The following is a 23,488-nucleotide window of genomic DNA, read 5'->3' on the forward strand; positions in this document are numbered from 1 at the left end:
TGATTTGGTGGCCAGAGTTTACGTCACGGGAGAATATCCTCCTCAAACTTCTAAAATGGGAGTTAGCAAACTTTCTAGGCTATATAGGCCAAGAGGCAAAATTAAGGCTATTGTGTAGAACTTATATAATGCCACCACATAGAGATGTGAAAAGCATTGTTAGTTCACAGATTGCACGAAAAGAGGCAGTGGATCAGATTTGGCTTGAGGACTGTGGTTGGCTGACCCATGTTTTAAAGGCTGGTCAGAGACCCTCATTCTCAAACCAGACACCTGCTTTCAGTGTTCAGTTTCCCAGACATGAGCACTAAGGGTCTTAATTTGAGGGAGGGAATAGGAGGAAGGAAGAAGGGAAGGGATTGCTAGTTTGGATCAAGGGCAGAGATAAGGCAAAAGAGAGACACTGGGTGACAACGCCCTTCCTACACATCAGTGGCCTGGATGTGATTTTTCTTTTTTATGACCAAGAGGGACCTACTGGGGAGGTGTCACCTTGATGGTTTTTAACCTGCCAGGGTCAGTTCCTGCTTGGCCCCTTTACTCGCCATTCCTGTCTACAGGTTTCACAGCTGTGAAAAGTACCCAGTTTGCTGGGGATTTCTGTCTCCCTAAAGCCTTCAGACCAGCTGTGAAGACATTTCTGTGCCTCCATTTGTCTGTGTGACCTTGAGCGAGTTACTTAACCTCCTAGAGCCTCAGTTTCCCCATCTGTGCAATGCAGATGATAACAGCACCTGCCTCCTCTGGGTTTTGTGAGGATGAAGGAAGTGATGGGTGTGAAAAGCAACCAACAGCGTTAGCTGTGCTCAGTAGCATTCTTTTCCCCTTGGTGTGCCCTCTTTTCTCTGCCACTGCTCACTGGTGATTGGTTTGTTCTGTTCTTTTGCTAAGGCTGGAAAAGAGGAACAGGACAGCATGGAAGAGAGCCCCTCATCAGTGGGCAGGCAGGAGAAAGAAACAGAGTCCTCTGATGCAGAGAACACAAGGACAAGGAAGGTAAAATTTGTCCTAGGTGCTGGCAGTGTAGCCACATTGGCACAACAGCCATAAGGCTCCGAGTTACAGGCGTTCCCAGGACTCGACCAGGTCCCCATCCTGCCGGTCGCTGCGTGGAACATGTCTGAGATCCCACCAGCAGGTCCATGAATGAAGCCTGCACTTCCTGGAGGAGCGGCTTTGCCTGGACTCTTTACAGTCTTTATTGAGGAAATCTTTAGCACATTCCTGGGCTCTACCTCAGTCTCTAGTAACTTGGCTGTGCTCGTAAGAGAAAACATGTGCCCAAAAAAGACTCAGGCTTCAGAGCCAGGCTTCCCAAATAGGCAGGCCCCTTGGGAGGGGCTGGAGGAGGAAGAGGGCGCCTTTGGGTACTCAGGCTGGGGCTCTGACCTCAGCAGGCCCAGACCCTGGGATTAAGAAAACGTCTCCTGGGCTCGTAAAGATTATTTTACTTGATTAAAATGAAAAAACCCAGTTACAAAGCTGGGGCTGCCACAGCAAAAAGAAATGTTCTTGGAACGTGGCCAGCTTCGTGCCTTTCCGGTCAGGAGGGGCGGAGAGATGAGTATCGCTGGCAGGGAACTGATCTCCTAAATCTGGCTGCTGGGTCCCTGGGCTGCTGGGGACACAAGGGGAAAGTTTTGGGGGGGGGCCAAGTGTGAGCCATGGCCACAGAGGGTTGTGCCCTTGCTGAGAGAGGGTGTTTGGGGAATTCTTAGGGACTTTGCTGCAGTTACATGTAGTGATGCCCTACAGGCAGGGCAATAGCTCCAGCAAGTTGATGTAAATGGGTTTTATCACTTAATCTTTCACTCATTCAAAAACTATTTATTGAGCACCTATTATATACCGGGAGTAGAATTTTTTTGTGCCACTTAGAGGATTACACATTAAGAGCCAGATCTTGTGCTGCTTTGAGCCTCATCCTAGGGATGAATCAGTGATGAGAGACTTGAATGGTTTACAGCTCCTAATTAATTGATAAATGTTCCCAGGTAGGAATAAGATGGCTGAGCACCTTTCTGGGTTAAGGGGGTCCTCTGGTCAAGGTTTGCGCCCTCTTCTGCTTAAACACCAAGATCTACTCCTCAGCCTCCCTCTGACCTCCATTCTGCATCTTCATTCAGGAGCAAGACTCAGAGAGCGGAAGTGAGGCAGAGGGGGAGAGCTGGTACCCCACAAACATGGAGGAGCTGGTGACGGTGGACGAGGTCGGGGAGGAAGAAGATTTTATCATGGAACCGGACATCCCAGAACTGGAAGAAATTGTACCCATTGACCAGAAGGACAAAATCTGTCCAGAAATTTGTCCCTGTGTGACAACCACCTTAGAGCTGGACTTAGCCCAAGATTTCACCAAGGAGGGGGTCAAGACCATAGGTAACGGGGCAACGGAAATCAGCCTCAAGTCGCCCAAAGAACCACCTTCTGCTTCCACGAGCTGCCCCAGTGACATGGACGTGGAAATGCCTGGCCTAAATCTGGATGCTGAGCGGAAGCCAGCTGAATGCGAGACAGGCCTCTCACTGGAGGGTTCAGGTTGCTACGAGCAGCAGGCAAAGGGAGCAGAGAGTTCAGATGTTTGTCTGGCCCCTACGCTCGAGCAAATGTCTTCCCCCAAGCCAGCAGAGGAGAGGGCCTGGCAGCCTGGCCCATTTCTCGATGATGGCAAGGTCGGGGGGACCCCCGAAGACGGGGCTGCTGAAGGCAGCCCCCTGGAGGAGAAAGCCAGCACCCCCACCGAAACCGACCTCCAAAGCCAGGCTTGCCAAGGAGTGTCGACCCAGGGTAACTACCTCCCTTTCCTCCTGTGCGGTTGGGTTGATGGGACCACTGCTTCCCTGGAGCGGTGTGTGGGCACGTGCAGGCCAGAACCAACAGAAGGCAAGTGCTGCTGGTGCAGAAGGCAAGCCGAAAAGCCTGGTTAAAATTGTTAGCGCTTTTAGGTAATTGGTGTAAAGGAAGTTGGATAGGAAGCCCAGGTTTTCTGAGAAGCAAACTCAGGACGGACTTCTCTGAATTTATGGAAGCCCAGAGGCCTCTAATGACCAAAATTAGCAAACGTTTGGAGTTATCAAAGGAGCTTTGGTTCCTAGGGATCAGCAAGCTGCTTCTCTTGCCTGCACGACAGAGGACCACCCAGGCAGTTATTTCTGTGAGGCCTGAGTGAGGGGGTGGGAGTGGGGGAGGCCAGGAAAGGAACAGGCAGAGGGAAGAATGAGGGGCTCACCAAGGGGTCTAGCCTGTGCCCCTTCTCACCACCTCCGACCCACTTTTCTCCAGGGTCTAACGGTGAAATAAGACTTGCCCTGGGATTTACTCCATCTGCACCAGAGGTGATGTTGTGTCTGTGCCCGGCACTATGACATCATGAAAGACAGAGTTTAAAATAGGCCAAGCCCTGTCTTCTCTGCCAAGTGGAAACTAAGATCCATCAAGGGCCATGGGGGAGGGGGTGGTGGAGTAGCTCTCAATGTCCTCTCAGTGGAAATAACTAAAAATTCATTTTGCAGAGAGTCTGCAGCATTCCAGAGTTTGAAGTAAGGGAGGTAAGGGTGGAGGGCAGAAAAGATAGAGAAAGGCTTAAAAATAAACAATTCAACCTAGTGCTCTATGGTTGGCACGAGCTAGTAGGTGAGTCGGAGGCTCGGGCTTCCCGCCATGTCAGGCTGACCTGAGCTGTTTTTCACCTGCCTGCGTGGATCTGAGTCTCCATGGAAACTCTGCCACAGGCTGCCTCCTTGTTGCTAGAGAAACGCCAAGCCTGGGCTGTGTCTAGAGAAGGCAAGAATAAAGGAGGAGCAAAGAGCTGTTCACCTTGCTCTCATCAAACCCCTTGTATTTTGCAGTATAGGTCTCGACATGCACTGGTGTGAATAGCTTATTGGCTTACCCAATGTTTGGAGTTCATATTTAATAACACTGCTCAACAGGCTTGGGGTGAGAATGGCCCTGCCTTCTCTGCCCGCCTCAGTGCCCCTGTGGACGTCAGCACAATTTTTGCACTTCAGTAATTCTTCTGCCTGCAGACATGGACTGATACTGAATCAGGGACATGGGAGTGGATCATCCCAAAGGAAGGCATTGGCAGCCCACCCCTACCCCCTGCAAAGATCTGCTGAGTTTTCTTGGGGGCAGGGGCGTTCTTTTGGCCGCAGAAAAAGCTTTTCACTCTAGCACTTTGGTTCTAATCAGCAGCCTTCCCCCTCGTCTCATGGTATTAACCAGCCCCCTGGGACCATTCCTATCACACAGTATAAGGAATAGAACTGCCGGGACTCGCTGGGGCATGTCGTGCTTCCTAAGTTCTTTGCTTTGGCTCACATTTTGCAGAAAACTCCGGGTATGTGGAAATGAAATCACTGGATGCGAGGTCACCGGAATACACTGAAGTGGAGCTGAAACAGCCCCTTTCTTTGCCTTCCTGGGAACCAGAGGATGTCTTCAGTGAACTTAGCATTCCTCTAGGTGGGTGGAACACACAGTCTTCCTCGAGAAGTCGGCTCCAGGAAACGATAATGCCGTAATAACATCTCAGGGCTGGAGAGGGCTTTTTGTCAGCTTGTTGTTGTTTTTCATGTCTGAGGCAGCCACCTATATTTGTGTGCTACTTTCGAGTTTCTTGCCGTTTCAGTCTCCCATAGTCGACCAGATATCATACTCCACGGGGCCCGACTTTGGATGGCACTGCCCTGGGAGCCAGAGCAGACTTATTCCTGACCACACAGCCCTTATTCTGCCAGGGAAGCAGAGGCCCAGGGGCCACCACAAAGTCAACAGAAATGAACCACTTCTGCTAACCTCCTTGCCCCAGCCCTTCCCAAAACAACGCTGCAGTTTTTCTCTTTGAGGGACCAGCTTCTCGGAGGTAATGATACTGAATAGACTGAGTTTGGGACAGACTCTATATTGGTGATAGAGGAGCTCTGAGCAGAGACCTGGACCCCTGTCCTCTCCATGCTGGGGAACTGCATGTTCTCAGACAAGTCGTACTCAGGATTTTTTTTTTTTTCTTTTTTTTTTTTTTCCAGTCACTCGAGTCCTTCATTAACAAGTTGATGAGCCCCAGAGGGGCTAGTCATCATGGAGGCTCACCCTTTCCATGAAGTTTCTTATTTTTTTATCATCTGCTTTTAAAATTTTCTTCCTCTTTCTGTCCTCCAAGTATGCCATTTTTTGTAGAGTCAGAATCGAAAAGCAAACTTCCTTTTTTTTTTTTTTTTCCTCTCGAAAGGAATGAGCTTGCCGCGTGGCATCCAGCATGCCCCGGGACAAAAACTAAAAAAAAGGAAGTACGTACTGACCTTAGAATGAACTTAGGTGAGCAAGAAAACCCTGGGTTTTTAAACCCTGCAAAACAGTTGTGAAGGCTGCCTTTCAGGAAAAAGGTGCCAGGCGGTTCGTTTGTGCATGCGTTGTTCATGCATTCAGTCAGCAACCCTTCCCAGAGAACATGGCTGTGTGAGGCATTTATGGGGTGGGAGGGGATTGAGAAATGGAACACAAGTCTCTTGGCGGCCAAGAATTTAGAATCTGTACGACACACACAAGCAAAAGTGAAGAGTAAATTCTGCTACCTTGTCATTCCTGCCTTTTTTTTTTTTTTAATAACAAAAAATGTGGACGATTATTATAACAAATCTTTAAATCTGTATAAAGTAAATATTAAATGTTGCATCTCTTCCCCACGCAGAGATAGGCCCTGTTATACCCACGGATAGTTTTTCCACCACAAAAACAGGATCACACTATATACATTCTGTGCAATTTGCTTTTATAACTTGACAGTGGGTCTTAGAGATCTCTTCACATCAGTGCATAGAGAATGCAGTCTTCTTAACCACTGCAAATATGCCATCCTAAAAGCTTTACCCTACATTACTGATTCATTTCTGGTGGATATTTAAGATGTCTCCAGGTTTTTTGTTTTTTTGGTTTTTTTTTTTTCATTATTAAAATGCTAAATTGTTTCAGTCATAGCTTGTTTTCAGGGTTTTTTTTTAATTATTGAAATTCTATCATTTAGGGTGTTTTCAGTTTTTTTCTTCATTATTAAAATGCTATCGTTGGAAGTTTCTGTGTGGCAGAGTAGGTTAAGGACCTGGTGCTGCCACAGCTGTGGAGCATGTGGCTTGGGTTCAATCCCTGGCTGGGGAACTTCCATATGCTGTGGGTATGGCCTCTCCAAAAATGCTACTATAGTTAAGCTTTCGCTTTTGTCACTTACCACACAGGCACCATTGCTAGTGTTTATTTCATTTAACTCTCTCACAACACCTGTGAGGTAGGTAATATTTTTTTATTCCTATTTTACAGATAAGAAATCCGAGGGGCAGGGTTACAAAGCTAATGAACAGCCTAGACTAGAGTCAGGGTTCAAACTCTAGCAGTTTGACTCCTGATGCCACACTGCCTCTGTGTTCTGCCGCCTGCCTTCCAAACATACTGTCACCGTTTGTGTGTGAGCCAGTGTTTCTATAGGACAGCGTCCTAGCCCTGGGCCGGGGGGGGGGGGGGCGGGTGGGGGGTGGGGGGTGGTATATATTTACATTTCAAATTTTCATAATTGCCACTAAATTGCTCTCCAAAAAGATGATATCAGTTTTCATTGCTACCTCACATGAAACTACTCATTCTCCACATCCTTGCCAACATGGGGTTTTATCAGTTTTTAATAATCTTCACCAACCTGTTAGGAGGAAAATGGTAGCTCATTTTATTTTATTTTTTTAAATGGCTCTATTGAGGTGTAACTGATATTAATGAAATGCACGTATTTATTTGGGGTTTGGGGGGAGGTTTTTTTGGCTGCACCCACAGCATGCGGAAGTTCCTGGGCCAGCAATTGAACCCATGCCACAGCAGCAATTCGAGCCACTGCAGTGATGCTGGATCCTTAACTCACTGAGCCACACGGGAACTCCTGAAGTGCACATATCTGAAGTGCACAGTTTGATCAATTTCGACATGTGTACACACCTGTGAGACCAGCACCGCAATCAAGGTAGTGAACATAGTCATGCCCCTCCCCCGATATTTCTTGACATGCCTTTGTCATCCCTCTCTCCCAACCTCACTCCCCAGGTAACCAGCCCTCCTCCCTGTTGCTAAATATTAGTTGGCATTCTACAATTTTATACCAAGGGAATCATTCAGTATGCACTTTTGTTGCCTGGCTTCTTTGACTCACCATAATTATTTTGAGATTCATCTAAATTGTTGGGTGTATGGATAGTTGGTTTCTATTCATTGTTGCGGAGTATTGCATTGTGGTTACGGATAGATCACATTTTGTTTATTCATTCAGCTGTTAATGGGCATTTGGGTTGTTTCTGGTTTGGGGCTATGACAGATTGTACTTTTATGCCTGATTATAGTCTCTGAATAGCTTTGGGACCCATTGTCTTATTGATTTCAGTGAGCAGCAGGGGGTTCGGTACTATTTTCTGCATCTGGCAGGTGACGAAACTGAAGCCCAGAGACCTATTACCCAAGGTCACACAGCAAGCTCAGGTCAGAACTCAAGATTCCTAATCTGAGACCACCCTGCCCTCCTGTTCCTCCAGTTCAGGCAGCACAGTATAGGAAAGGCGATTTTCATGCAGTGGCTAAGAGCACAGACTGTGGAATCTGATATCCTGGGTTCAGATCCTAGCTGGCAGGCTGTTTATTTAACCTCTCTACCTAGCTTTCTTCATCTGTAAATCAGGGAAGGTAGTAGATGCCTGCCATGTAGGGTTATTTTGAGGATTAGATGAACGAGTACTTGTAAGGTCTTAGTATCTTCCAGTAGGAGATACTTAGCACGGGTTGTCTATTGTTATTACTCGTTTATGAAACAGTTACTGAGACCTACTGTGTTTTCTCACTGGGGCCGCATAACCCTTTCCCCTCCACGGCCTGTCACTACTGCAGAGACTTCTAGTGGACGGAGCTGGGGGAGTAACAACTCAGGCTTGGTCCCTCTGGAGAGCAGGGAGGTGGAAGGAGGAGGAAGGGAAGGAGAAGTCCTGCAGCTCAGGGACTGGGCCGGGCACAGGGGTGGGGAAGGGCACCCCCATGCATTTCAGGCCAGCTCTGGTGACCCCTGCCAGCGTGAGCCTACCAAGGCCTGCTCTTACCAGAAGCAAAGGGCATTGGCTGCAAAACGCAAGTTCCCCCTCCACCCATCCCAGGCTTTGCTAGGATGACGGAGTTATAATTACCCGTGCCAGGGGCTATTATTAGAAGGCAGTGCTGCTTTAATTATGGTACTTAATAGAGGCTGGAAAATGGGAGAACGAAGTTGCTCCAGAACTCGCTGGGGCTGTGGCAGTTTTTTCTTGACATTGCCGCTTCCCCAGCTCTCAAGTCCCAGAGATGTCTCGAGGCGGCATTGGCAGCTTGGTGCCAGGGCAACAACTCCTGATTACTCAGGGTGAGTTCCTGGGCGTTGGAGCACCTCCCACCACTTCTTCCTCCTCACAGTCTCTGACCACCTGGTCCTGCCTGGGGCTGACCAGCCCCCCAGAGGCCTGCTGGGCAGGAAAGAATTGCTGCCCAAACCTGGAGTCTGGGCTCTCCAGGCAGCCCTGGTGAAAGACTGGAGGGCAACAAGGCCTCTATGGAGAAAGGTTTTAACACTTGTCTAGAAACTATTTTTTGAGCACCAGGCAAAATGCTAGGTGCTTCCCCAAACACCATTTGTGATGCTATTATTCCTATTTCACACACGAAGTAACTGATCTCAGAGAGGTTAAATAAGTAATAACTCCTAAGGGGATTCCTGTTGTGCCTCCTCTTGTCTTTTGTGGGCCTTGGCTCCAGTAGAGCAGTAGCAATGGGGAGAACTATTTTGTATGGACAGAGAATGAAGGCAGGCCTTGCTTAATGCTCTTTTTTCAGCCACATCCAGGAGTCAGGGTCTGCTGTGAGCTGGAGGGGCAGACTGGCCACCCACAGGCAAAGCCAGGAGCTTTCCCATCCTTTGCAGTGAGAGTGGGAGGACGAGGGAGACACCCCCCCCTCCGCCCCCGCCCAGGGCAGCCAGGTCTGAGTGACAGCCTCACACAAGACTGCCGGGGGCACCGCAGCAGGCTTGCTGCGTGGCAGTTGGAACTGGCTGACGCCCAGGCCCCAGACCACAGAGGAGCAATCAGTCAAGGCGGGCCTCCCTGGCTCCCTCCTCCCTGCACGCCTGCCCCTCCGCACTGATAAGTGGCCTTTTGGAAGAGGAGGAAAAAAAAGTTGTAATTACAAGTCTAAGCTGCTTCTCTATGACAGGGTCTCCCATGCACTTAGCTCTGTCTCGCAGGAGGTGGAGGAGGAGGCAAGGAAGGAAGGCCTCAACTAGTTGCACACAGTGCTTTGGCAGAAACCAGGGCTGTCTCCCTCTCTGCAAGAAGCTGCTCTGGCCCTGATGTCCAGATCCCAGCCCCTCAGTGGGGCCAGCTCTCCCACCATCCCCCATCCCAGCAAAACTAACCAGATGGGCAGCAGCAAAGCCCCACTGAAGTGTGTCAGGGCTTATAGCCCCCGTCTGAAGGCAGGATCTGGCCGTTCCTAGTGGCCACCCCCTCTCTTTCATTTCCACAGTGGGTCCTGCTGTCATGGCCCTCGAACTATGCTCTTTAGCTGGTGCTTCACAATCAGGTCCTGAGGAAGCTGAGTCCCAGGAGGGGTTCAGCTGACTTTCCGCAGGCTACACAGATTCTTAGCATCTGGTCTGTGCCTTTTCAAACCTGGAGTCTTTCCACTCTGCTGTGTCTTCAGGAGGAGACCCGTGACCTCCCAACAACACCCGGAATAGCTACTGTTCCCCTCTGAAGATGAATCCTTTGGACTCTGACACTGTCACTTCTCTGGCTGTTGGGCCACTGTTTCCTTTCCTCAGAATCAAAAGACCTCTCAGAGTCCTGGGACTATTATTTAGGGAATCACAAATGAAATGCTACTGATTTTAATGCTTCAGATGTAAAGGCTGGAGAATGATGGGAAAATGTTTATGATAAGCCATCACATGAAAAAGGGAGGGGGCAGAATTTCACTTAGGGTATGATTAAAAGTCCTCCCTTCCCCACCCCTCCGTGTATATCTACATAGAGATGGGGGGAAGAAACTACTTTGACTTTTAAAATTTTCCGTAATGGACACGATGCTAAAATAAACACACAAAAATGTGTGCATTCTTCTAGAGACCCGGCCCCAGCAGCTGCACAGAGGGGTACCTTGCGGAAAAACAAAATCCACCCAGTAAGATCTAAGAAACCTCTTTCCTCCTTCTTTCCCTGGAGACAGGCTAATCATAATAGAGCCGGGACCTACTCCTCAAAGGCAATTGCAGAGCCTGAAACTGCTAAGCGCCCATCGCACCTCAGGGGGTACGTCCCTCCCATTCACAGCCCCCTGTGGATGAAACTGATGCTCTTTTCTTGGTACTTCTTTTGCCCTTGAGGAAACCGAGACCAGGAGAAGCTGGGTAATGGGCCAATGTCAACATCTGGCGAGGGCTGGCGTGCATTGCTCCATTTCCACCTGACCGCTATCTGGACCCCAGTGGCCTCCTTCCACCTTCCTGATTGCCTACCTGTCCATTCCCCATCCCTCTGCAGGCGTGGAGTTCGTGGTACCCAGGACTGGCTTTTATTGCAAGCTGTGTGGGCTGTTCTACACAAGCGAGGAGATGGCAAAGATGAGCCACTGTCGCAGTGCCGTCCACTATAGGAACCTACAGGTAACCATTGCTCTTCCTTGCCTAGCATCCTCGGAAGGGGATGAGGGCCTCCCCAGTCTCATTCTGTGAGTTTCTGTCTCCTTCCATCACATGGAAAACTCCTACTCTCAGACCTGACTCCACCAGGCAGCTCCTGCTCTCAGAGCATCTGTCTCCACCTTAGTACAAAACATTCCATTTGGGAGTTCCCGTTGTGACTCAGTGATTAATGAATCCGACTAGGAACCATGAGGTTGCGAGTTCGATCCCTGCCCTTGCTCAGTGGGTTAAGGATCCGGTGTTGCTGTGAGCTGTGGTGTAGGTCACAGACGCAGCTCTGATCTCTCGTTGCTGTGGCTGTTGTGTTGGCCAGCAGCTACAGCTCCAATTTGACCCCTAGCCTGGGAACCTCCATATGCCATGGGAGCCGCCCTAGAAAAGGCAAAAAAAGACAAAACAAACAAAAACAACACTCTGTTTGGGTAGTGTTTCTTTTGTTTGTTTGGGTTTCGGTTTGGTTTGGTATCTACCTGTCCATCTAGACTGAGTGACTCAAGTTGGTATTCACTTGGCGCATAATGGGGCCTGACCCCTTTTCACAGGACCTGGATGCTCCCAATGTGGATGTTTATATTTTTTCTCCTGTGCAGTATCCATGTTTAATGGTATAAAACTCATTATTATGTTCTATTGAAATGTCTGTCCATACTGCAGCTATGTATCGCAGGTGTACCATGGACCAGACTCTAGGCACTGGGGAATACAACAACAACAAAAAAGCAGACAATAATCCCTGCCCTCATGGAGCTTCCATTCTAGCATATGAGATAAGCAATAAATAAGTACATTTTCTAGTATATTAACAGGTGACATAAAAAATATGCTATATATGTGTTTCATACATCAGTTGCAAAACACACCATTTTTTATTTTGTTACTCAATAAATTTTATTACATTTATAGTTGTACAACAATCATCACAACCACACCACTATTGTTTTGGTATCAACAAGGAAAAAATGTTATAAATTAGGAAAACAGGAGTTCCCATTGTGGCATAGCAGAAACAAATCTGACTGGGAGCCATGAAGTTGAGGGTTCGATCCCTGGCCTCACTCAGTGGGTTAAGGATCTGGCCTTGCCGTGAGCTGTGGTGTAGGTTGCAGATGAGGCTTGGCTCTGATGTTGCTGTGGCTGTGGCGTAGGCCAGCAGCTGTAGCTCCAGGTCGACCCCTAGCCTGGGAACCTCCATAAGCCACGGGTGCAGCCATAAAAAAAAAAAAAATTAAAAAAAGAAAACAGGGAGACTTCATCAACTGTATAATGCATCTCAATTTCAGAACTGTTATGTTAATGTATGGAAAAACACTTTTTTTTCTTTTTATGGCCACACTTGCAGCATATGGAAGTCCTGGGCCAGGGGCCCAATCAGAGCTGCAGCTGCCAGCCTACACCACAGCCACAGCAACAGCAGTTCTGAGCCCCATCTATGACCTACTCTGAAGCTGTGGCAATGCCAGATCCTTAACCCACTGAGCAAGGCCAGGGGTCACACCTGCATCCTTACAGAGACTACGTCAGGTCCTAAACCCACTGAGCCACAATGGGAACTCCATGAAAAATATTTCTTAAAATCAATGAGCTATAGTAGTGTATCCTGTAATATATGCCTAATATATAGCATATTAGAACGTGATTTTTATAATCCACTTCTGAAGGAAGCTGGGAATTAGTAATGTAATAGAAATCATAGTGGATCAGATGCCTGGGGTAAGTATATCAAGGCACCTCCTGTTTTGACTACGAGGACTCAGACTAGATTTTTGAGGCGTAAGGCCTTGGCACTGGCAGACCCTTGGGGTAGCAGAGTGCCCTAATTCCAGAGCAGGCATTCCTGTCAGTTAAGTTGTTAAAGACCAATTGCTCTGGTGGTTCTTAACCAGGGGTATGAACTAGAATCTCCTAGACAGTGTTTTGAAAGCACATACATTACTTAGGCCAGGTGCTCACTAGAATTTGGGGGGGGGGGGAACCTAGGAATATGTAAGTTGAGAAAGTTCTCCAAGTGATTTGAATATATACCCTTAGTTAAGAAAACTGATATGGGCCAGCTCAACTTGTTTTTTCATTGAGAAGACTGAGGCCCAGAGAAGCCAGGGATTTGTCCAAACCTTGGATTTGTTCAAGGTTCTGCAGATGGTGAATTATCAGGCCTGGGAATGGGACCAGATTGCTTGATTCTTCATCACGGTCCTCTTTTCACCCTACTAACTGCAAACTCTTGCAAACTGAGACCCATGCCATGGCCTGAGTCACAGTCTGCAAGGGACTGTCATTGGCTATGTCCAAACTCAAATCATTTAAACCTCTTGAGTTCCCTCTGGGAAACAGCTCTCCTATGGCTGAGGAAGCCACAGGGCTGGGACACCAGGCCCGGCCTTTCCTGGGGGTGAGCAGTGACCTGGCCAAGCCAAGGGTTCAGGTTGGACTCCACAGAGCCCGCTGAGAGCAGCTGTCTACCCTGAAGACACCACCATCCCCCACACCGTCAAGGTGAAACCTATGGAATGGCAGGGCTGGATGGGGTCTTGGAGATCATGTGGTCCTGATTTTCCCAAAACTTTGTCTTCATACCAGTTGGAGGCTTTTAAAAAATAGCTTCCTGGGAGTTCCCGTCATGGCGCAGTGGTTAATGAATCCAACTAGGAACCATGAGGTTGCAGGTTCGGTCCCTGCCCTTGCTCAGTGGGTTGACGATCTGGCGTTGCTGTGAGCTGTGGTATAGGTTGCAGACTCAGCTCGGATCCTGCATTGCTGTGGCTCTAGCATAGGCTGGAGGCTGTAGCTCTGATTTGCCCCCTAGCCTGGGAACCTCCATATGCCGTGGGAGCGGCCCAAGAAATAGCAAAAAGACAAAAAAAAAAAAAAAGAAAGAAAGAAAAAAAAAGAAAATAGCTTCCTGGACCTACCCTGTCCTTGCTTATTCATTCTCTCTAGAGTGGGACCTGAGAATTTGCATTTTACAAAGTCTCTCCAAGAGTTCCCATTGTGGCACAGTGGGTTAAGAATCTAACACGGTGTCCATGAGGATGCGGGTTCAATCCCTGGGCTTGCTTACTTGGTTAAGGATCCACGAGCTGTGATGACATAGGTTGCAGATACAGCTTGGATCCCATGTTGCCGTGGCTGTGGTGTAGGCTGCAGCTCTAGCTCCATCTCGACCCCTAGCCTGGGACTTCCATATGCCACAGGTGTGGCCCTAAAAAGAAAAAATAAAGTCTATCCAGCAGATTCTGTTGCCTTGCCACGAGAACCTATAATCTCCGGGCGTTCTCAGCTGGATTGTGTAGCCCCCCCGGAGACCACATGGCTCAAGGGCACCCAGGAAGGTAGGGAGGTGCAGACTTGCCAGGGCCTTTAATTCTAAGCCCTGTGTTTTTTGCAGGGTGGTGGACTGCACCGTGTTTTGGCCTCTGGGCCAAACCCTCAGGCAGACTCACCACCCCACAGCAGGCTGGGGCCATTCCTGCGGCCTCAGACATGTCAGGTCCAGACGCTGGCTAAGCCCCTTAGGCCCGCCAGCAGCATTTCACATTTCCCTGGCACACCTGTCAGGGAGCAGGGAGCCTCCACCACAGGCTTCCAGATAGGGTTTCTGCCATTGGTCTTGACAGAACATTTCTGTCCACACAGACACACCCAACTCCATGTTGTACATGCACACGGGAAGAATTCAGACCCAAGAAGCAGGTGCTGGCTGACACCTAAGTTAGGCAGCTTGTAAACTTGGCACCCCCAGTGAGGGTTGGGGCTCTCACTGGGGGTGGGGAGGGTCAGGGCTCTTTGAGGCAGGATGGAAGAAACCTTCTTTTTCTCTCTGCCACCCCAGCTGTGCCCCACTGCTCTGAGAGAACCCACCAGAGTGATCCAGAACAGCAGGTGGATGGGTGCTAGATGGAAATACTAGACACCTGCCAGGCTCCCCACCTGCAGTGTTCTGCCTGAGCCTTCCTGAGCACGCTCCCCTTCCCGACCAAGTGGAGGAGAAACCTGGTCCTCCATCAGCAGCCGGGCCCTCAGGGATCCACGGTCTGCCCGCTCCCTGTCAGGCTCACCCACCTCTCAAAGCCAACTCCAGTCTCTCCCAGGGAGAGCGGGTCAACCTTGTCATCTCATGCGCATCATCTCATGTGACCCTCAAAGTCACCCCTGGAGGAGGAAGGAGGAAGGAGGCTGGGAGAAAATGAGTGACTTTCCCAAAATTAGACAGCCAGTGCCACTGATGATCAAGGGCAACACTGCTAGGGGTTCTTTCTGTGCCGGGTGCAGTGCTCAGTCCTTTATTGTACCTCTCTTGGACTTCACAGCAACCTTATACGGTGGTCACAGTCTTACCCACACTTTACAGATGTTGCAGGTGTTGAGTAACTTGCCTGCCGAGAGCTGGCATTTGAACCCAGGTCACTGGATGGTGGAGACCACTGCAGGGGACTTTACTGACTCCTGATCCAGTGCTCTTTGTACTGCCCCAGCCATAAGGGGATGTGTAGCTGGGGCCCCAGGCATTTTCTAGGTCGGTCGCATGGCCTTGAATCCAGAACCCCAGGAGCAGCCCCACCGTCTCACCAAGCTGGGCTGGAAGCCAGTGGGAGCAGTGAGGGCGCTGGGTTGGGGTGGAGGCCGGCCCCCCTCACTGCAGGACCTCCAAGCCTGCTGAGTGGAATCTCAAGCGTCAGGCTGCGGTTTTGTCTTTCACAATTGCTAGAGGAAGGAGCTGCTTCCCACCCTGCCCTTCCAGGCTTCCTCTCCTCCCTCTGCCTTTTACACAGGCACATGCTGGGGCTCTTTCTGGAAAACAAGTAGAGTTGTGAGGATTAAATGCGTTTATAGAAGAAAAGCAGTTAGGAGTTGCTGTCATGGCTCAGTGGAAATGAATACAACTAGTATCCATGAGGATGTGGTCGGGGATCTGGCATTGCCTGGATGGTGTAGGTCGCAGATGTGGCTCAGATCTGACGTTGCCATGGCTGTGGCAGAGGGCGGCAGCTGTAGCTCCAATTCGACCCCTAGTCTGGGAACTTCCATATGCAGCCCTAAAAAAAAAAAAAAACGAAGAAGAAGAAGAAAAGTTAGAATGGCCCTTGGCTGGGGATGAGGGCTATGGAAGTGTTTGCTTTTCTTAGGACCTGTACCTCCCACCTTCTCTGAGTCACGCATTATTGTTATTTGTAAACTAACATAAAGAAGGCGGAGCTCACTGCTTATTTAGCAAGAGTCCTAGAGCCCGAGAAGCAGCTGGGGAGAGAGAAGAGGGGGTCCACCCACTGGGCAAGTGATGGGAGGGGGCCAAGGCAACCCTCATCCTCTCCCACCAGCTCACCACTGTCTCTCTCCCTTCCTCTCTTTGTCTTCTTACCCCCGCAGAAGTACTTGTCCCAGCTGGCCGAGGAGGGCCTGAAGGAGACCGAGGGGGCAGGCAGCCCAAGGCCCGAGGACAGCGGAATCGTGCCGCACTTTGAAAGGAAAAAGCTCTGACATCTCTGCTGCTGCTGGAAGTAGGGCAAGGAGGGCCAGCGGTGGAGGGGCCTTCCTGACCTCCAGGACAGGAACTCAGGCAGCCACGCCACCTGATGTGTCCTCAGAGTCATGTGAAGCGCCCCTCGAGCGTCTCCCAGCGCCCTCACCCTGGTGTGTCCATCTGCTGAGGGGCACCCACTCCCTCCCCGCCCTCGTTTTCCTTCAAACCATCTTTCGATTTGCTTCTCTCTCTTCCTCCCCATCCCCCTCTCCCTCCTTCTGTGCCCAGGGTCATTGCCTTTTCATAAAATCCAACTTCTCAGGGATTTTCACCATGTTCAAATTCTCGATGGGATAGGATGGGCCAAGCCAGGCTGAGTCTTCCAAAGAAAAGATCTCACGGGGATTCCAGGGCCGAGAACCGAGTCAGTGAACCCAGAACAGTTTCTCTGCCTGGCATCCTGGGGTTCACTGAGCCTGGTTTGCTCAGTCTGGACAGTCCTGGAAGGGGGCACCCTACGCAGTTGGTGGGCAGCAGCCAAGAGTTCCTCCAGCTGGGACACCTTTTTGAAAAGCTCTGATTCTCATAACTCTTTTGTCCTCTCAATTCATGCCTTAAAATTGAATGAATTTTACAGAGGTGAAAAGGAGTCCTTCATTTTGGAAGCTCTGATAAGTTCCCCTCAAATGTACTTCCCTCCCGTTGATTTCAGGAGATGCTCCAGTTTGTTCTGCTCTGAATGTTGAATTTGGTCTGGATTCACTTTAAAAGTGGAGACAGAAGCACCTTCCCCTTCTAGCTGAAACAGCAGTCAATCAAGGCTTCAGTTGAAGGTCGGCCTCCTAGCTGTGCATGGTTGGCTTGAAAGACACTTAAACAAGGACATGGCATCTGTCCTTGACTAGCCCTTGGTCCTGCACTCTGGGCTCCAGCAGCCTCACGGTGGGATAGTCTCTTAAACGGGGAGACTATCTTAGAGGGAGGGGAAGCCAAAGAGAGAGAAGGCTGCAAGACTGGGGGGTGGGGGGGGCGGCATTTGAGGGTTGCCAGGTGTTTGTAGGTGGGCCTTTTCCAATTGCACAGAAGGTCAAGGCCATGTCAGGGTTGACTGCAGTGCAGACTTTGATGTTAAATGTTATGAAGCACAGAGCCCCTTCCCATTGGGCTGTGCAATGCTGAAGGTCAGTCAGTGCCTTCAGGCCCGGGACAGGCTGCAGGGTCTCTAGTCTGATGTCCATTGGAAGGGTTTGGGGAAAGGTACTGGGGAAACAAGATTCAGCTGCAGGCCTGGAGAAAACTCTGAGAAGGTCAGAGGAGAGGCTGGTGCTGCTTGCTCAGGCTGACATACCCGCCTGGAGGCGGCCACCCTGGCTCAGCCCCTAGAAAGTGGTTCCTGTTATTTCTCTTCCTGACTACAGGCCGGTAGACAAGGACGAGATTGTATTTTTATTTTAATGTTTTGCTTTATTCTTTTTAATGGTAACTAAGTCCATACTGTACATCCTGTCCTCTGCACTAAAGGCAGAAAGGTAGAGGGAGAGGTTATCTGAATTTGACACTGACATTTTATCAGTGAGGAAACCGAGGTGCAGAAAGGGAGCTAAAATCGATCACGTGATTTTAACAGGCTAATAGCGTGTAAACCTTGGGGCAGGTAGACACCAGCAAGGAGAGAACTGTTGAGAACTTGGGAGAGAGAAGAATTCGGGCAAGCACCAGAGGCAAACAGACCAGCTTGGTCAGGTGTAGGGAGAGCCTGCAGGTGGCAGAAAACCTGAACTTGGCATCTGGGCAGCTGAGGGGGCCTCAGCAAGGTTAGTGTCTCAGAGTAGTTTGAAAATGGTGACCCAGCCAGACCTGGGCCCCTGGCCGATTCCTCTGGTTTTTTTCCTGCTGATCTGGAAACCAGCCTTTTCCATTTCTCAGAAAAACCCTTGACCCTGTGTGTCTTTCTTCCCAGTGGAGGGAAGTCAAGGGTCAGCTCTCTGGGCCTCCTCACTGAACCTTGCTGGGAAAAGCCTACTGCCTCCATTAGAGGCTAAAACTGCATTTTCAGAGAGGCTGGGCATCTTTTCTCCCATTAAAGTGGAAGCTGACCCTGCCAGCTCATCCCTCCAGCCGTGTTTCCATGGAAACCTGGATGGCTGTTCAAACAGCCGTATTCCCTAGTAATGTAATGGCTCCCTTGCTGAGAGATTGACCTTCTCCGTATTTTAAAGCTGGAAAATGGTCCTGGGAAGGAAAGAGAATTGGCTGTTTGCATTCAATCAGAACCTTCAGTTTAAAAAAAATAATCTAAGATCCTATTTTTGTGTGTATATATATTTATTTTTATTTATTTTTATACAACTCCATTGGCATAGTTTCACCCACTCTATAATTTGCATTTTTTATCCCTACGTGTGTCATACACAATGCAGCATTAAAAGCAACCAGGAAAATATTGATTTATTTTTTAAAGCTTTTCTTCTGTGTTTGTTAACCATTTCAAAATGTCTCCCCCAAAAGGTTCTTGGAGAGCAGCCGCTTTTCATTCATATCCTGGGTTAATATGACAAAAGGCCGGTGTACTTTTCTCTTTATTGTAAACACCTGAAATAAAGCCTATCCAGAGTTTATTCCTGAAGAATTTGGTAAATTTGATGTTGGCGTGAGCAGCAGCCGTTAGTATCAGGGTTTCCCTTGACAGTCTGAGGCTGTGATCTGCTGGATTATCCTGGAACTGGACCACAGTTTGATTTTTGAGCTTATGAGAAAAAGAAAAACATTAGTTCATTAAGTTTGAATTTGTAAAGTATTGGAATTTGTTGAGTGTCCTATATATAAGTCGTCACCACTTTTCCTGATCTGTATAACTGACCGCAAGTGTTTGTTTTTACAAAAGGAAAAAAAATGATTTTTAATAAAGAGAATTTGAAAGCTTGTGAGTGAGTAGCCCTCTGTTAAGCAGGCCTCCCCTGACATTTGGCTGGAGGATGTTCCCTGAGCCCAGAGGTTGGAATTTGGTCCCACTCTGAATCTAGCATCTCTCTAAAGAGTTGAAAAAAGAAGACACAAGAGCGTCCACTTGGGCCTCTGGGGGAACCAGAGCTTCTCAGAGGTGGACCTCTAGAAGGGCTGAGTCAGGGAAAGTGAGGAGCTGTGGTTCCTTTTGAAGGCTCAGATAGAAATATCTCTTGGCCTCTTATAAACCCCTGGTCCTTCACCCAGTGTTCCCAGGTCTTCAAGTGGCTGAACCTGTGGTCCTGCACCAGGGTCAGGCCGTTTCTAGTGGTTCCAGTCCTGTGAGGTGGTGGGTACCTTGTTGTTCCCTGTGGCTTCCAAAGTTCCACTTCCTTGGGCATAAGGGCCGGTCCCTAGTTGTTTCAGGGTTAAAATAATTGCTAGTGAAAGCACTTGCTCTGCTGCCGTGGCTTTGAGTGTTTTTTGTTTTTGGAATTTATGCTCCAGACAACCACCCTCCAAATTTCAGTGGTTCTTAAGTTCTCAACCATTTCTTCTAGCAAAACAATGCCAATCTCCTGGGCCCCCAGTTGGCAGGTCCTTTGAATGGCCCTCCCCTCCTGTTGGCAGTGTTCCTGTCAACAGGGAGGGGCTGGACAGTCTGGCCCCGGAGGACAAAATGAGTGGGACTGCCTGTAATTAGTGGGAGCAGATTTGTAGATCTGAGAAAAGTTCCTGTCAAGCTTGTTCCTGCTCCACCCCACCCCCTGCCTATTGTGGCCTTCGGAGGGCTGAGCCCAGGCCTCCAGTTCCCAACCAGGAGGGGTGGAGAAACATCCTTCCCTGAAAGGGTTGGCTGGGCACCCCCTGGCTGGCCAGGGCAGTCACTGGGCCGGAGCTCATCCTGCTGCCCTAAGTTCAGGATCCAGCGTAGCTGGGGGTGTCCCTGGTGCCTTGTTCCAGCATGGCCTCCCCATGGCACACCTCTAGGGGGCACCATGAACCTAATACTGTGTGAGATGGCACCCTGGGAACTGTGCAATGGAGCCATCCTGTGAGGGAGCCCCCTGAGCTGCAGTTTCCTGCCATGCCTGGGGGCTCCCATTTGCTCTCTAATGTCCTAAGGGCCCAAAAGCCTGGTTCTGAGCCAGTCTACTGGGCTGGGGCCCTAATACTTAGAGCCATTCTCTAGGCTCCCTCCTCTACCCAGGCATCAGCATCTGACTGCCTGGCCTGACTCTGCCGTGGTCTGGACAGTCCTGTTGCTCCTCACAGCCCCACAGGCCAGGCCACTTAGACACTGACCTTGGCTGCCATCTGGCTTGACACCTCTGTGCCCCTCTGAACATCAGTAGCAACTTTTGGCTGTCTAGCTAGGCAGTGATAGGACCTCTGGGCTCACCACCAACGGCCCCCCGTTCTCCTTTCCCACCATGCCGGCCCTACAAAGGAGCCCATCCCAAATGGATTTCCAAGCAGGTTAGAGGAGCATGGCCCCAGAGACCACCAAGTCCTGGCCCTTCCTTTTACAGATGAGAAAACAGACCCAGAGAGGGGAAGTGACTTGCCTAAAGCAACACAGCTTAATGGTATAAGGTAAGAACAGAATCCAGATCTCCTGGGTGGCCCCACATGGGGAGTTTAGATTCTTTCAGCTAAATTATTTCATGAGTTTTCTAGGTCTAGCCCTAGCTGGTCTTCAGCAATGAGCAAGACAAACCATTGACTTTTGTGCTTTGTATGGATCTGAATCACCTGGGGAGTTTGTTAGAGATTCCCAGCCCCCTCCGTGGAGATTCTGTCTCACCAGGTTACAGGTTGCCTTTGCATTTTAGCAAAAGCCTCCTCGTGGAGTGATTCAGTGCAGGTGGAGTCCACTGCTCACACTCAACAAACGCTGCCCTCGATGTCAGCCGGGGACTTTCCCAGCAGCTCCTGGAATAGACGGGACATTTATTTTACTAGAGGGAAGGGCAGGATGGATGTGAATGGAGACCATTCAAGGTAAGGGAGACTCCAGCGTGGAAAAGACTTGAAGGTGGGGGACAGAGAGGGGAGGAGGCAGTCTGGCCATGGCTGATGGAGGTGGTGGGAACTGGTGGTGGTAGGGGGTGAGTTTGGGGCTTGTGTCAGGGTGTCTTTATCCTCGTTAATGGCTGAACCAATGCATTGTGATTATTAGGACTCCTGGTGATAGGCTGGCCCTTCAGGGCAGAATGCTGTGTGGTCAGCAGGCCTTTCAGGGAGGCTGGAGTCACAGTGAACAGAAGTGTCCCCCAGGACCTTATCACTGCCCGTGGGGGTTCACACACACCCTGTCTCCTGCTCTCCACCAGTCACCACTAATGCCAACTAACTGTAGCCCTGGGGATTATTAAGCCCGTCTGCACCCCCCACTGTACTCGGTAGGGATACTGTCTCTAGGCCTCTTTACCACGTTTGGGAGACAGCATTATTTTCCCATTTCATTGATGGGGGAAATGAGGCTCAAAGACACAAAGTGGTTTGCTCAGGGGCAGACAGCTAGTAAGTGGCAGAGAGTTGGGATTCAAATCACATCCACATGCCTCTCAAACCTGATTTTAGCCACTGTTCTCTACTGCCCATCTCAGGCCCCGGGTGGTCTTTTGTTCCTGCCTGTTGTTAAAACCTCAAGACCCCTGGTAGACCAGGAACAGCAGCTCAGGAGGATAAGAGAGCTTTGTTTAGCTAGACTCAGGTGCTTTTGACTGACACCCTGATTGTTAAATTCCTGAAACTGATCTCAACACTTCCCCTCCTTAGCATGTAGCTAAAGAGAGGCCTCCGCCCACCACACTGCAGGAAAATAGGCAGGAAGGGAAGGTGCCAAAGAAACACTGTTTCTTCTCACTCAGGGGTATTCACCAGGGGAGGAGGGCCTGGTGTTGGGGGGCTGCTTCCGCTTCTGGAAGGGAAGGAAAGCACCCTGTTTTTCTATTATTGGGGAATTTAGGGGTATCAGGTGTGATCAAAAGGGGATTTCCCGTGGCCCCCAAATGCAGGCCAGACTTTGTACTTTAACCCATCTTTCCTGAGTGAAACTTTATGGTTTATTTACCTGCCACCTTTTAACAACAAGGAGTTGAGATAATATATGACACAGGTCACATGTGACCAGATTAACCCAACAGAAAATTTTAAAGTGAAGATTGAGGAAAGCTGGAGGCGGTAAGCATGTGAGCAGTAAGGGCTGGTGCAGTGGTGGTGGATAAGCATGAACTGTGACTGAGAGCCTCCTGGGAGCCAAGGCAAAAAGAGCAAGCATGCTCTGTTACTTGGATTTCCGTGTTAAGGTAGAGCATTCCAGTTTATCTGGGGAAATTTCTCTGCTCAATTCCATATTCTAGAAGAATTCTCCTTTGGGACTGTACATGGTGTGGACAGAGGCACTGAGAGGCTTGGAGAATATCCTTAGGTAGCTGGCAGTCCAATTTTGGAGAAGAACAGAGTAGAGGCCCCTCTGCAGGGAACGTTAGGATGGTTTCTGGCCCATGTGAAATTGTGATGTCAGAGGCCTCCCAGTGTCCAAAGGCGTGACCTTTGCTCGTGCCTGCCTAGCCCACCTGAGCCAGGGTGCTGGCTTGAGTTGCTATGTTTTCAGGTTTCTTTCCCCCCCGAAACTTTTTCAGTTTCTCTTGTTGTTTGGCTGAGCTTCCAAGAGCCATGTTCCTAAGACAGGGAGGCCACTGTCACATGGCTACCATCTGACTGCTCAGCGCAGTCACCTGAGAACAGAGTGCTGTGGTTGGGGACACTGAGGTTCTGAGTTCTGGAAAAATCTCTAGGGCATTTAGTCTTTGGGGTTCCCCCATGGGCCCATCACAGCCAGGAGGGATCCCAGCCCTACTGGAAAGCACTGACTTCCTCAGGCTGAGCCTGGAAACCACTTGTCTGATAAGGACCTGCCCCTGGGAGAAGGGGGCAGAGGACCAACCATTGAGAGTTCTCAGTCTCCACACCGCCTCCCAACGTGTCTGCAAGGCTGGGAGGGAGAGAACTTTCTGGTTCTGAGGCAGGTCCCTGTGCTGGGCCTCAGGACCCTCGAGTCCCTGTGTCAAATCCACAGTAAACAAATCCACAGTGAACTTATTCAAGCTCAGTCAAATGTCAACCTCCCCCTACCCAAGTCTGCCGTCTGCATTTGATGTGCGCCTCGTGCCTTGTGCCTGCCTGAGGTTGTCAGAGTGAAAGTGGGACAGACACAAGTTCAGTCACCAGAGGGTTGTGGTCGCTGCTTCTGTCCTTGCACTTCCCACAGCCCTGGGACTATGTGCCGCAGGCCTGCTGGGAGATCTGGTCCCGTGACCATCCTCCCA

At 49.7% G+C, this 23,488-nt stretch overlaps 1 protein-coding gene across 17 annotated transcripts in view; it reads left to right on the top strand.

Annotated features, from left to right (window-relative positions):
• RBM20 (RNA binding motif protein 20) overlaps positions 1 to 19,132 on the top strand; it is a 243,283-nt gene extending 224,151 nt beyond the window's left edge. For all 17 annotated transcript variants that reach the window (XM_084994256.1, XM_084994250.1, XM_084994252.1 and 14 more), the window contains 5 exons: positions 892 to 996; positions 2,127 to 2,787; positions 4,333 to 4,467; positions 10,590 to 10,711; positions 16,115 to 19,132. In XM_084994256.1, coding sequence (XP_084850382.1) covers positions 892 to 996; positions 2,127 to 2,787; positions 4,333 to 4,467; positions 10,590 to 10,711; positions 16,115 to 16,225 — 1,134 coding nt within the window. In that variant the 3' untranslated portion in view covers positions 16,226 to 19,132. The remainder of the gene's footprint in view (positions 1 to 891; positions 997 to 2,126; positions 2,788 to 4,332; positions 4,468 to 10,589; positions 10,712 to 16,114) is intronic.
• Positions 19,133 to 23,488: the final 4,356 nt, after the last annotated feature.

This window comes from Sus scrofa, chromosome 14 (genome assembly GCF_054392235.1).
Source record: "Sus scrofa isolate SSC_HxYL_T2T_F1_AM1 chromosome 14, Sscrofa_HxYL_maternal_Yorkshire_Landrace_v2.0, whole genome shotgun sequence".
Classification (NCBI taxonomy): domain Eukaryota; kingdom Metazoa; phylum Chordata; class Mammalia; order Artiodactyla; family Suidae; genus Sus; species Sus scrofa.